This window comes from Pleurodeles waltl, chromosome 1_1 (genome assembly GCF_031143425.1).
Source record: "Pleurodeles waltl isolate 20211129_DDA chromosome 1_1, aPleWal1.hap1.20221129, whole genome shotgun sequence".
Taxonomy (NCBI): Eukaryota; Metazoa; Chordata; class Amphibia; order Caudata; family Salamandridae; genus Pleurodeles; species Pleurodeles waltl.
In genome coordinates, this window is record NC_090436.1 from 255,386,698 (window position 1) to 255,401,720 (window position 15,023).

The window sequence follows — 15,023 nt, forward strand, 5'->3', positions numbered from 1 at the left end:
TTCAATGCTTTCTACAACGGAGGACACATGCTTTAGGCTAGCTCTGGAGTAGTAGAGTTTAAATGGATTCCCTGGGGTTCAGGAAATGTCAGGAGAGACGGAATGAGTCGGCAAAGGGAACGCAATGCATGACAATGGCTTCCAAGCATGGGCATTGATCCCCAGAGAAGGTTAATGAACCACAATGAGAAACTTACAACAGGCTACTGAGGAACGTGCACACAATGATCCAGGTGAGAGGGAACCTGCAAGTAGTACATGCAACCACATGAGATCATCTGCTCCCCTGTTTGCATCTCGCAGAGCCCCTCAGCCTGATCATTTGAGATCGATCTATTAAGAGGGACACAGTTTGAAAGACACTTTGGCCTAGTAAGAGGGGAGATTAATAAGCTACCAGTCAAGAAATATCTACAAAACCAAGTCCAGCCTGGAGTACCCAATGAACATATCAATGATACAAGCAGTGGGATATGCAACAAGTAGCGGAAGTGAACAAAAAAAATATCAGTAGCAAAAGAACCCAGTGAGATGCCAAGCGAGTCCTTTAATACTGCAAAACTATAAAAAGCTGTCAGATGTGGTGGCAAAGACCAAAATGATCCCTCTATCAAGCAAGTTACAAACGAAAAAATTAACAACCAGAACACTCCTAACCAGAGCCACTGGAATGAAGAGGCAGGTATTCAGACTAGAGGACAGAGAATCAATAGGCCCACTGCTCATGCAACTGTCAATCTGGGGAGCTCTTCGCAATCAGCGCAGTACAACAACCAGGGCCTTAAGATTCTAGAATTCCACAAAGTACGCTGTTCATGACAGGCAGAGTGCTATCTAGAGAAGTAGGTAGAAACTTCAGATCCTCAAACACTCACAATGAGTGGTGGAACTACAGATTGTTTCTAACCTGAGTGGCCTGAGAAAGTGCTACCTTTATGTTCATTTTCTCCTACACGCTTGAGACATCCTAGGTGCCAAGAAGAAATGCAGGTCCACCGTGGGTCTCAGCCCAGGCCCTAACTGAACCCCTCCTCCTTTTAGGTAATAGTGGCCTGGGCGTGATATTGCTCACTTACATGCCACAGGGGCTCAGGTGATGTAATGGGTTTTGAGGATGCCCTTGGTAGCTATTACTGATTACCCCCATCCCCCACATCATGCTAGGGTGAGTTATCAGAGGTATTACTGTCACTTTTTGTTTTGTTGAGTGCTTAAACCATTAAGAGCAGGGCAGGTAAATGTACCATCACTTTGCTGCTGAACGACCCAAGTTGTATTAAACAAATCTATTAAGCTTTTTACCATGATACTGCATACCCTTTTACTTCTACCAATTCTGTGCCAAATACCTGAAAAAAATACTAACTTTAACATTTGCCCTTTTTTTGCAAGTGTCAAGATGGGCCTTAGAAACATCAACCACACACAGGGTTTCTCACCTCGAGGTTCAAATAGAGCTCCCCCAAGAAAAGAATGAATGCATGGAATCTCTTTCGAGCAGTCTCATCTCCTTTTGCAGCATGATCTCTTTTTTCATATTCTGTTTGGCATCTATAAATAAAGGGACAGTGTATTGTATTAAATAATTTTTTTGAGATGAAAAGGAATGCAATTTAACTTGAATTCTTCTGTCTCAGATGATTAGCTAGGCATATGTTAGGGCGTGGCACGCTTGTACAAATGTTAAACATCTCTATATTAATCCTTTAATTAAAGTCTTATACTTAGTGTCTTCCTGTGGACAGCCTCCTGGGCTCACAAATCATGTTAAACTAACAATGTACACTCTCATTAGGGACTACCATAAGTCTTAGCCATTCAAACATTTTAAGAGTATCAATTTACAAGTCAATTATTAGTATTTGAGGGTGCAAGGCTCTTTGAGAGCATATAAAACTGTCTAATTATAACTCGTTAGGCTAGTGTTTTCTTCAGATCCTACATAGACAGAAAACTTGCACATTTCACAATACTCATCCCAAACACCGAGTTTTATTGTTTTCCCAGCAAGAGCACTGCAGGGCCATGTATCAAGGTTGTAATGATCTCAGATGCCGAACGACTGTGTCCTCAGTTCTCCCCAAATCACAGTGATGCCAAAAATTAGTTTTTGCAGGACGTCCAGGCACTCAGGTATAACAGCAAAGCTGCCCCAGTTATTCAGCGCCAGAGAACCTAGCTACTATTTGAGGTAAGTAATAACGGGCCTGACAGCCCAGTTCTAGACAACTTCGAGTTCAGGAGGGATCAGAGAAGTACGACAGCTCTTCAGGTGGGACAGTTTAATTTCTACATTTACATAATTAAAAAGCAATACGCTTTAACAGTCATAGCGAATTTCACTTTAAAGTGATACCTTTAGCTGCCAACATTCTCTGCTGGTTTCACTTTAGTTCTGAGAGGGGCAGGTTATCAAAGTAAATACAATCACAAACTACATTAAGAAAAAAATGCATTTGACAAAACTAAAGTTGAACGTTAGCACACAGCCTATCTATATATCACTTTTCCTAACTGAACATTAGTCCAATATTTATGCTATGCTAGAGAAAAGAAATGCAACACATTAATGGGTTATTTAGACTCTATATTTTAGAGCACCTATTCTATTAAATGTTCAAAGATGTATTACCTAAGTGTAAAGTTCAGATTCAATGTTGTTAACAATGTACAGGACATGAGAAAGCTGTGCTTATCTCTCACATAATGCATGTTACAATGACTATATACAGAAAAACAACTGCGGAAATTTGAGGCCTGTCCAGTGTGATCTCAATATCTATTAACACTTGGTTCAGAGTTTCTGGCTAAATGATTTTGTTATAGCTATCAGAAACGACAATCCTGAGTCATGGCCCGTCCACACATACAACAATGACAATAACAAATTACACTCAGCACATCTCTATAGCAACTAGAAAAAAAACAGTTAAAAACTGAGCTATGGTTCTGGCTCATATGCACATACCACTGAAATTTGCCGCTTATGGTTTCCAATGCACACTAAACACATCATAACCTAAGCAACACCCCCCACAACTCCCCACCCCAGACGTTGGCTGTTGATTCTCATTTTATTTTTGCTCTGCTCGCAACTGCTGTTTTGAGCACGGTAGCACAAGTAATGGACTATGTTGTGTGTGACAGAAGCTATAAGCGGTGGATTTCAGTGCTTTTACCGGTTCGAGCCATATCTAGAACTCTGTTATTTTCCAAAATACTAAGGTCTAACCACAGCAGTCAATCTCAATCTCAGTAGATGTTGTTTTAAATACACTGAAGTCACAGAAATTCGGGACCAATCTGTCTTTGAAAAGCGAATTCTTCAAAATTGTAAGCTTGCGATAACAGCAATTTCAATCATGTTAGAACAGTTGTTCGTTATCAATTTGCAGGCCAACACATGTTTCGTCACTGTTGTGACTTTCTCAAGGATATAGAGTACAAGAATGGACGTATGATCATATTCAAGATTATTGTTTAATTAAGGACATGACATATCTCTGTGACCGTAACCCTGTGAGAAGAAAAAGTGACTCAATCGTATATAGAAAAAGTAGGCACCCGTTTATAGTGAAAAAAGACCATTAAAAAAACCATGTAGAGAAAGGTTGCACATTTACTAAAAACTGCTATATATTATAATTCACTCATAATATAGCCTGGTGCTTAAGTCCACTGCCTAAAGACAGCTCTATGGGCAAACAACAGCAGCTACTGATTAACCTTCTTGTGAGTTACTGAGCACATTTGATTTTGAAACTGTTGGATCATCAAAAGATGATATTTCCAACTCTGCAGTGGCTAAGAGAGAATTTATATGTGTAGTCAATGGCATCTGATAATTCATACCTGCACCAGAAAAATCAAAAGAATAAAGGTAGTGAAACTATTTGCAGCTGTAGAAGATACTTATGTCAAAATGCACCAGTTTCAGGAGAGTATAGCATTAATAAAATAAAATTAAAAAGTGCGAAAGGTACAGCTGAAACAAATGTCTTCATTTGAAAAAGAACACTAGACACATATGGGAACGCAAGAGTTATGATCCAACAAAAATCAGTTGTGGTCTGCAAGCCCAATGAGGATTCGAAGGAAGCAGCTTTGACAAAAGGGGAACTGCATTACAAAACAGCGGCTACTCTGCGACTGGTCAAATCAATACCCAGTGATAAGCTGTAAGCAGAGTTTGCTGTTCCAGAGGAATGTTTAAAATGACTGCTAGTTCAACAACTCAAACATAGGCCGCACTTGAGGGTGAATATTCCAAAAGCATATTTGGATATGAAAGCATCTCCTCCATGAGAGAAAGCAATGCATTGGCAACACTTGTTCAGATGGACACAATGCCTAGCTGTTCATGTTCATCGCTTCCACTGGACAAATATGAAAAAGCACCCCACAACAGAAAAAATGTTGTTATTCCACTAAAGCTTTTTTTTTTTTTTTGTTTTAAAAAGAAAACCGAAAAAGGCAGGAATGATTTCAAATATAGATTTAAAGACAGTCAAGAAGCCTGAAGAAACAGCTTAAAAAGCATGCATAATGGTAGTTATGTTTGAGGCGAGGAACATAGAATGGAGTAGACCAGTAAACTGAGATTGAAACTGAGTGTGCAAAGCAGTTGTATCTCAGAGGCAGGACGGGCAGTTTGAAGAACAGCAGAGGTCAGCAGTACCACTTTCTGTGACAGAATCCCAAATGAGCTTATTCAATTTAGTGAAGAGGATATTTACTTTATCAATTTCAGGCTATGAAGTACTTTCAGAAGCTTTTTAACAGAGAAGGATCGAACGTAGTTATGTAAAATTTTATTCTTTGAACAGTTGAAATATATATGACCCCGAAGCCTACAGCATGATGTGTTTGCGTCACATTACTAGCATTATTTAACATAGTGAGGGAGGAGTGAATGAAAGAAGCAGGTGGTGAAGTCTGCGAACAAGGCCGGGTTTCAAAGGATTACAAGAGCCATGGATAATTAGATCATCGCAAAGGAGTGAGTGTCCTAAAGGATTGGTACATGAAGATGTGCTAATGAGAGTAGGGTTTCATTAGTAAAGTAATAGGATTTAAAAGGGATATACGAGACATGCTGTAAAAGTGTTATCATATGCCTGTGTTTAAACCATCCTAGAGACGTACTATTGACAATCATAAAAATGAAATGCAGCGTTAGGCAATTAAGTTACTCCATATAGAAAAGGCTGCTATCTCCATATGTTCAATCAAGAGAAGGCAATAAGAAGCATCTTAGAGATCGGAATCTGTCCTGCAGTAAGATTGCATGAAAAAAGATAACAGTATTACTAACTAACAAGGCACTTTGTGAGGTTTAAGCATTTGAAATACTTAATTGTGTCAGGAAACACATTTTAGTGTGTCGTAATTGGAAAGAAGGAAATTGTTACTTACCTGTAGGAGTAGTTTCACAGTTTCAAGAGTTTTCTGGATTCACAAGCATTATTAAGCCATCTAGTGCTTGGATCTCTACAGGTTACGCCCTTTTATTGTTTGGGTTGGGAGGAGTTGTATACTATAGTTTGGTGTTATGTTCATCCATCTGTGACATAAAATGTCTGAAGAATTGTGAGTCCGAGGCACAGGAGACACAGGATACTTGTTTATTGCAACGATGTAATAAAGCTCAGCCATAACAAGTAGAAAGAACAGGAGCGCCGCCACCAACTACCGCTCTCGCTGCTCTCACACTCAGTCTTCAGCATTCCACAGCGACGTCGGGTTTGACATCACCATGGAATGCAGAGGATCAGAATACCACAATGTCCCATAAGCCCCTGTCCATGGTCATCATATTCAGATTTGTTTCTCCTTTTTGGCAACTTTAGTTATTTTTTGGGCTTTCTGTTAGTTCTGCATTTAGGCTTGGGAAGGTATGTACGGACAGCCATGTGGTTGTAATGTAGATGTCATCTATGGAAACGTTAGCAATGAATGCCAGTGTGGCTCCCTTTTTCATTTGTAACTGAGCCCTAGGTTTCATTCCCAGTATTATCCCTGCGTTTTAGTAGCATGATTGGATTGTTCTCACTATACATCATGCAATTGTCCACTGTAGTAGGTTTTCCTTAGTAACTAGGCTTGAAATCATTATTTTGGCTGTAGGCATGTAGCCTGTGCCTTTCAGCACATACACACATTTTATTCCTTTTAATATGTTTTAGCACAGCTAGCTTTCAGCTCTTTGGTTTTATATTTTAATCAGCTACCTTTCCAGAGATGGCAAAGTTGTTCGCGTTGCACATTTCATCAGCATTTCACACACATTTGACTGGGTGCCTTGCTCAAGGCTGTCACGTTCAGTATGTGATATTCTAACTTCTGCCGCCACTCCAGGAGTCATGGAGACAGCCCTTGGTTTTCAGATGTATTAACACGTAAGGTCTGTTCTTGGAACACTGCTCATTTTGTTATATAAACACCATGAAGGCCTAAGGAGGACATTCCAGTCATGGCCGTCCTGGGACATCCACCATTTCATTGACAGCTTTGCTGATCCTGGCACTGACTCTTCAGCCAACCAGGAGGATTACCAGCAAATAGGCAGACCCTTGCCCATCTTTTAGGTATGGGGTTAGGGCTGTTCCCATAGATTCAGATAGGCAGAAGAGTTAACTCCACTATGCTATCAGGGTTTAGACATAAGGGTCTATGTAGGAATCACAAGTTTTTATGATCATACGAGGATGGTGGGACTTTTATCCTCTGCCTAGTCATCGCAACTCATGATTTTTATGACAAGATGACATAGCTTCAGTAAATATATTGAAACTTATTCTGCATCTCCTCCTTTGCCTTGGCATGTGTGAGGCTTTGTGCAACTAACAGAAAGGGATATGATCTGTTCACCACAACTTCCCTGGGGAATCAGAGTGTCATGTTCCAGGCTGCCACAAATCACATTTACTTTCTAGGTTCGGGTGAGGCACTGAGAGCTAGCCGACAAATCCAGGCCTACAAACTTCCAGATGGTGTGAGACCAATTCAGTCACCCACATTCATGGTGCTGCCGCCCTACACTACGCTGTCTTATCCCCAAAGTAAGAGTCCTACAACATCCTTTTCTTTACAGTTTGTACAAAAAGGAGGTGTATTTAGAGGGGAGAAGCAGTGCACCAAGGAGAATTTCGACAATAGGTGAAAAACTGACTTAACTGTCTACAACGGTGCACTTCTATGGGGAATACACCCTAACCCCAAATACTGACTGTAAATACAGTCAAGCTATCTATGTACATACTGTGGCACCCGTTGACCTAAAGTAAACTCCCTAAAGTAAGGACTCTTATTTATTCACTCACATATACCCCTTCAAATATACCAGAGCAACCACTCACTTAAATCAGTAATTATTTGATAAACACGACATAGAAATATCTTGAATCTTGACTTCCTATTATTTCAAATATCTAATTTAATATTCAATCATTAGTAAATTTCACAAGTCCAATTTCATCAGTCCATATGATTCCAAGTGAACTGAATACACTAAGGTTGTTGCATTGATTTCCAAAGTCCATTTAATTCAAACACAAATGTTCCTGTAATCCTTATCATCACCTCTAATGCGAGTAGAAATCCATAGTAAAACAAAAATGTCCAAATTTCTTGCAACGACCTCTCAGCCAACACGTGTTTCGTCACTTGACTTTCTCAGGGCTGGAATATAGTTGCTCCTCTTAATAAGTTTTTCTGGAACCCAAGAGTCATCATAAAAACATTACATTATCTCAGTTTAATTACAATGAGTTCATTAACGGATATGTAGAACACTAGTGCCAACGTGAAAACCAATATCCAAGAAAGATTTTGTGAAATAGATTAGTATCTGCTAATAGTTCTGGCGCTCCTACCTTTGCTTCCTGACTCAATGGTGGAAAAAGAAAATGAAGATAGCTACAACACCCAGGAGATTCCAGGGTGTATAGCTTATCACAGGTGGATAGACATAACTCCAAAAGGTGGGCAACCGCACCTAAACAAAAGGGGGAAAAAAGGGGCTAAAACAATTGTGAGTGCTATCACTAGAATGCAGAAAAACGCTCAGCTTCTGAGCCCAGAAAAGATGCACCATGTCAAACATAGATCTTCTTGGAAAAGGTTTAAGACAGAACAAGTCCGTCATGGAACAAATGGTGTAGCTGTGTTTAGATAAAGAATGAATACTACTGCCAAGAGACAAAAGTCAGGGTTGACCCCTCCCACTTTTTCCTTTTACCCAAACCATTTAACCACAAGCTGAGTGGATTGATCACTGCTCTATGGATTCTGAAAAGCAAGAATGAGAGAGGACAGATCATCATTATACACTGACAATTTATTAATTTATATCTGTGAGCCCGAAACCTCTATTCCGACATTGTCCCAAATGCTGCAAATATAAGGCAAGACCTCTTGTCTGACTGTCAACTGGATGAAATCGACTTGCATACCAGTGTCTGGCAATTCTGACCATATCATGACACATCATGGCATTAACCAAATTTAACTTGCTAAGTAGGCAGCAAACAACGGGGCGATGACTTAAATATATTCCCCTCTGCTTTCCCTGAGTCAAACAAGATATCAACGTGTTGAGCTTTTCCCCCTAAATGTGGCTGGAAGAGAGTGGCCTGGTTAAAAATGATTATTCTCCTATGTCTGCAATATATCCTCAAGAAGTACCGCTATGTAGTACCATCATCCTTCCAGTTACTACAATTACAACATTTCTGTGGGCCACAAAGCAATCCCAAATCGCATAACGAAATAGTGCACTGTCTCCATATGACAGGGGTTGGGACGGGCACATATCGAACTATGATACTGGCCAAGCCACATTGTGTCTATTAACAACTGGATTTTTGTTCACCGAGTTAACCCATGTGTTATTTTAGAATTAGAATGCATGGAGAAATACAGCATCTTTATTTTACTCTATTGTTCAATTACATTTCTAGAATTCCCTCCCACCACTAAAACAATTCTAGCAGACCAACACCAAGCGCTCCTCTGGATTAAATGAGAAAGAGGCCAAACAGCGCCCCTCACCTATGGTGTGGTAACTGGCTCGAACATTCTGTCGATTTTTGGTTGTACACAATAAATTGCAGTTGTAGGAAGAGCAGTCGATGTCGCCAGTACTGAAAATGTTGCTTGCACCTTGCCTAGATCAATACTTGATGCCTGACGTAAAGCCAGAAACACAGCAGGTTCATCAGACCTAGGAATGAGACCAATGACTTCAATTCAGCTACACTCTTCTCAGTGCACCTCTGGAATAGAAGAGGACATACTAATCTGGAGGCACTCTGGTAATGACAGAATGCTGCTGAACAGAGTCACCCAAATGTTGTTTATTTATGTAACTGGTCAACACCTTACTGTTTTTCTTCGTGCCAGGTATAGTAGCAGCAGCAGAGTTGTCTTCAGTGGCAGAGTAAGAGTTTTGTGTTTTACTTCTTGGATACTCTGCAACAAATGTAATCATGAGACAGATGAATCAAATGATGACTCCGCTATCTTTCATGGGAGCTCAAAATCATGGCTGTGCATCGGCAGAGAAAAGAATTTCATATGGTGTCTGGACAACAAGCACACTTCTAGAGTGTGTGCCGAGTCCTACAGAGGTTGTGGTACCACAACAATCCTGAGTCCAAAACATTAGCAGTCAAGGTTTGTTTTAACATACAACTGGCTTGCTAAGCCATACATTTCGATTCCAGAAGGAAGTGGTGGAATAATACCAGTGGCACTCACAGAGGCAAAACAGCACGCACAAATGCTTTAGCAGCGAAACTAAGACTTGTTGGAATGAAAGGTATAAAATGGCCCCCTTGCTAATAGGCACTGCAAATCTTCTATGACCGCTCTAGCAGCAGCAGTCTTCCGTAGACACACCCTAAGAAATTTAGAACAGGAATAAACCACAACCATTTTATATTGATAAATTGCTGGCAGTAGGACAACTCTGTCAAGGAAAACAACACCAAAGAGTTTATCCAAAATCCTAAGGGGGGGGAGGCACTTGTCTGACACTAGTAGAATGATTTGTTTGTTGACATAAGTTACATTGATATATATATATATATATATATATATATATATATGGAAAATGTCACTTACCCAGTGTACATCTGTTCGTGGCACGATACGCTGCAGATTCACATGCTTTGCACATCCCGCCATCTAGTGTTGGGCTCGGAGTGTTACAAGTTGTTTTTCTTCGAAGAAGTCTTTTAGAGTCACGAGATCGAGGGACTCCTCCCCTTTCGGCTCCATTGTGCATGGGCGGCGACTCCATCTTAGATTGTTTTCCCCGCAGAGGGTGAGGTAGGAGTTGTGTATTATACTAATAGTGCCCATGCAATGGAGTAAAAATGTATGTACATAATGTGGTTTAAAGCGATATATTTACAAATTTACAAATGTTCAAGATCAACTTCAAACGGCTACAGGCTCCCGGGGAGGCGGGTGGGCGCATGTGAATTTGCAGCGTATCATGCCACGAACAGATGTACACTGGGTAAGTGACATTTTCCGTTCAATGGCATGTGTAGCTGCAGATACACATGCTTTGCATAGACTAGTAAGCAGTTATCTCCCCAAAAGCGGTGGCTCAGCCTGTAGGAGTTGGAGTTGTTTGAAATAAAGTTCGTAGCACTGCTTGTCCTACTGTGGCTTGTTGTGTTGTTAACACATCCACACAGTAATGCTTTGTGAACGTATGAGGCGTAGACCATGTGGCAGCCTTACATATTTCATTCATTGGAATATTTCCTAGAAAGGCCATGGTAGCACCTTTCTTCCTAGTTGAGTGTGCCTTTGGTGTGATAGGCAGTTCTCTTTTTTCTTTGAGATAACAGGTTTGAATGCATTTAGCTATCTATCTGGCAATGCCTTGTTTGGATATTGGATTTCCTGTATGAGGTTTTTGGAAAGCAACGAATAGTTGTTTTGCTTTTCGAATATGTTTTGTTCTGTCAATGTAGTACATTAATGCTCTCTTGATGTCTAATGTATGTAGTGCTCTTTCAACTACAGAATCTGGTTCAGGAAAGAACACTGGTAGTTCTACTGTTTGATTTAAGTGGAACGGTGATATGACCTTTGGTAGGAACTTTGGATTTGTTCGTAAGACTTCTTTATTCTTGTGTATCTGAAAAAAGGGTTCTTGTATGGTAAATGCCTGTATTTCACTTACTCTTCTTAGAGATGTGATGGCAATTAGAAATACTACTTTCCATGTTAAATATTGTATCTCACATGAGTGCATGGGTTCAAACGGTGGACCCATGAGCCGTGTTAAGACTATGTTGAGGTTCCACGAAGGAACTGGTGGTGTTCTTGGTGGGATAATTCTTTTCAGTCTCTCCATAAAAGCCTTTATGACTGGTATCCTAAAAAGTGAAGTTGAATGCGTAATTTGCAGATAAGCTGAAATTGCTGTGAGATGTATTTTAATGGATGAGAAAGCTAGCTTTGACTTTTGTAAGTGCAGTAGGTAGCTGACGATTTCTTTAGCCGATGCGTGTAAGGGTTGAATTTGTGTATTATGACAGTAATAAACAAATCTTTTCCACTTATTTGCATAGCAATGTCTTGTGGTTGGTTTTCTAGCTTGTTTTATGACCTCCATACATTCCTGTGTAAGGTCTAGATGTCCGAATTCTAAGACTTCAGGAGCCAAAATTGCTAGATTCAGCGACGCTGGATTTGGGTGTCTGATCTGTTGTTTGTGTTGAGTTAACAGATATTGTCTGTTCGGTAGTTTGACATGAAGCACTACTGAAAAGTCTAGTAGTGTTGTGTACCCAAGGTTGTCTTGACCAAGGTGGTGCTATTAGTATGAGTTTGAGTTTGTTTTGACTCAATTTGTTTACTAGATATGGAAGGAGTGGGCGAGGGGGAAAAGCGTATGCAAATATCCCTGACCAACTCATCCATAACGCATTGCCCTGAGACTGATCCTGTGGGTACCTGGATGCGAAGTTTTGGCATTTTGCGTTTTCTTTTGTTGCAAATAGATCTATTTGTGGTGTTCCCCATCTTTGGAAGTAAGTGTTTAGTATTTGCGGTTGAATCTCCCATTCGTAGATCTGTTGGTGATCCCGAGAGAGATTGTCTGCTAACTGGTTCTGAATTCCTGGAATGAACTGCGCTATTAGGCGAATGTGGTTGTGAATCGCCCAATGCCAAATTTGTTGTGCCAGGAGACACAACTGTGTTGAGTGTGTTCCTCCCTGTTTGTTCAGATAATACATCGTTGTCATGTTCTCTGTTTTGACAAGAATGTGTTTGTGTATTATTATAGGTTGAAAAGCTTTCAAGGCTAGAAATACTGCCAGTAATTCTAAGTGATTTATGTGAAACTGTCTCTGTTGAGTGTCCCATTGTCCTTGGATGCTGTGTTGTTTGAGGTGTGCTCCCCACCCTATCATGGAGGCATCTGTTGTTATTACGTATTGAGGCACTGGGTCTTGGAAAGGCCACCCTTTGTTTAAATTTATAGTGTTCCACCATTGAAGCGAGGTGTATGTTTGGCGGTCTATCAACACTAGATCTTGAAGTTGACCCTGTGCCTGTGACCATTGTGATGCTAGGCACTGTTGTAAGGGCCGCATGTGCAATCTTGCGTTTGGGACAATGGCTATGCATGAGGACATCATGCCTAGTAGTTTCATCACCATCTTGACTTGTATCTTCTGTTTTGGATACATGGCCTGTATTACATTGTGAAATGCCTGTACCCTTTGTGGACTTGCCGTGGCAATCCCTTTTGTTGTGTTGATTGTCGATCTTAAGTATTGCTGTGTTTGACACGGCTGAAGGTGTGACTTTGTGTAGTTGAGTGAGAAACCTAGTTTGTGGAGGGTTTCTATGACATACTTTGTGTGTTGTGAGCACCGTTCCTGCGTGTTGGTTTTTATTAACCAATCGTCTAGGTACGGGAACACATGTATTTGCTGTCTTCTGATATGATATCACTACTGCCAGCCATTTTGTAAAAACTCTTGGCGCAGTTGTTATCCCAAATGACAACACTTTGAATTGGTAATGTACCACTTTTTGCAACAATGCTTGAACTTCTAGTTGTAGAAGATCTATGTGTTGTTTTGACATGTTGTGTGTTTTCGGTGGGACATTTGGAGGGAATTCTAGAAATTCTATGCAATAACCATGCTGGATAATGGCTAGGACCCACGTGTCTGTTGTTATTTCCTCCCAGTTTTTGTAGAACTTGGTTAGTCTCCCCCCACTGGTGTTATGTGTTGGGGATTTGTGACATTGAAGTGACTGTTTATTTTGTGGAGTTTTGGGACTTTGGAACTTCCCTCTACTCTTTGGGAACTGTCCTCCTCTATATTGTCCCAGAAAACTTCCCCGCTGGTATTGGCTCTGATAAGTGGGCCTTGTTTGTGAGGTTGTGGGTTCAGTGCTTTGTCCTCGAAACCCCCCTCGAAACTGTGTTTTTCGAAATGTGCCTCTGCTCTGTGGGGAGTAGAGTGCGCCCATGACTTTGGCCGTATAAGTGTCTTTTTTAAGTTTTTCTATAGCAGTGTCCACCTCCGGCCCAAACAACTGCTTTCCGTTAAATGGCATATTCAGCACAGCTTGTTGTATTTCTGGCTTGAATCCAGATGTACGCAGCCATGCATGTCTCCGTATGGTTACTGCTGTATTCACAGTCCTAGCAGCTGTGTCTGCTGCCTCCATTGCTGACCGTATCTGATTGTTCGAGATACTCTGTCCTTCCTCCACCACTTGTTGCGCTCGTTTTTGGAACTCCTTGGGCAAATGTTCTTTAAAATGTTGCATTTCGTCCCAATGAGCCCTGTCATACCTTGCCAACAATGCCTGTGAGTTGGCAATGCGCCATTGGTTGGCTGCTTGTGCCGCCACTCTTTTCCCAGCCGCGTCGAACTTGCGACTCTCTTTGTCTGGAGGTGGTGCATCTCCAGAGGTGTGTGAGTTCGCCCTCTTGTGTGCTGCACCTACTACCACCGAGTCTGGTGTTAACTGTTGTGTGATGTACACAGGGTCTGTTGGTGGCGGTTTATATTTTTTCTCCACCCTTGGAGTTATGGCCCTTCCTTTGACAGGCTCTTCAAACACTTGTTTGGAGTGTTTTAGCATTCCAGGTAGCAAGGGGAGGCTCTGGTACTGGCTATGTGTGGACAACAGTGTGTTAAATAGAAAGTCATCTTCAATTGGCTCTGCATGCAGGCTGACATTATGAAACGCCGCTGCTCTTGACCCCACCTGTGTGTATGCGGTAGAGTCCTCAGGTGGTGACGGCCTAGCTGGGTAACAGTCAGGACTGTTATCTGACACTGGTGCATCATAAAGATCCCACGCGTCTGGATCATCCTGACTCATCCCTGTATGAGTTGGGGACTGCATCATTGGTGGAGTGGCTACCGGTGATGGTTGTGGTGAGCGTTGTGGAGATAGTGGTGGGGTTACTTGTTTTGCCACTTCTGCCTGTGGCTGCTTGTCTTTTTCTTGGAATGCAAGTTTCCGTTTCATTCTTATTGGAGGGAGAGTACTGATCTTCCCTGTCTCCTTTTGAATGTGGAGCCTTCTTTGAGTGTAATCTGGCTCCATTGTCTCTAGCTCCTGTCCAAATCTATGTGTTTGCATTTGTGAGGACAGGCCTTGTTCCTCTGTGTAGGAACTTGTTTTCGGTTCCGAGGCCGGATGTTTTGGTACCAAAACCTTTTCGGCTGCCTTTTTCGGTTCCGACGACACTTTTTTGGTCTTCGGCTTAGTGATCTCTCGGTGCCGACTTGCTTCGGTGCCGCTCTCTCGGTGCCGAGATTGCTCTGACACGGTGTCTCGGGGTCGAGTCTGCTCTGTGCCGGTATCTCGACCGGAGTCGGATGACTTCGACACATGCATGCCCTTTTTCGGTGCCGATGCTCGGTCACCTATTTTTCGGGTTAAGCCATGGCCTGCCAGCGGTGGCGTCCCCTGGGCCTTTGTGGTCTTTGCGTGAGTTTTGTGTATCGACGTCTTACTCA

The 15,023-nt window shown here is 41.6% G+C and overlaps 1 protein-coding gene across 2 annotated transcripts in view; it reads right to left on the bottom strand.

The window, feature by feature from the left end:
- Positions 1–15,023, bottom strand: part of PAIP1 (poly(A) binding protein interacting protein 1) — a 456,675-nt gene that overhangs the window by 291,564 nt on the left and 150,088 nt on the right. For both annotated transcript variants that reach the window (XM_069221533.1, XM_069221535.1), the window contains exon 5: positions 1,440–1,551. In XM_069221533.1, the coding sequence (XP_069077634.1) occupies positions 1,440–1,551 (112 nt within the window). The remainder of the gene's footprint in view (positions 1–1,439; positions 1,552–15,023) is intronic.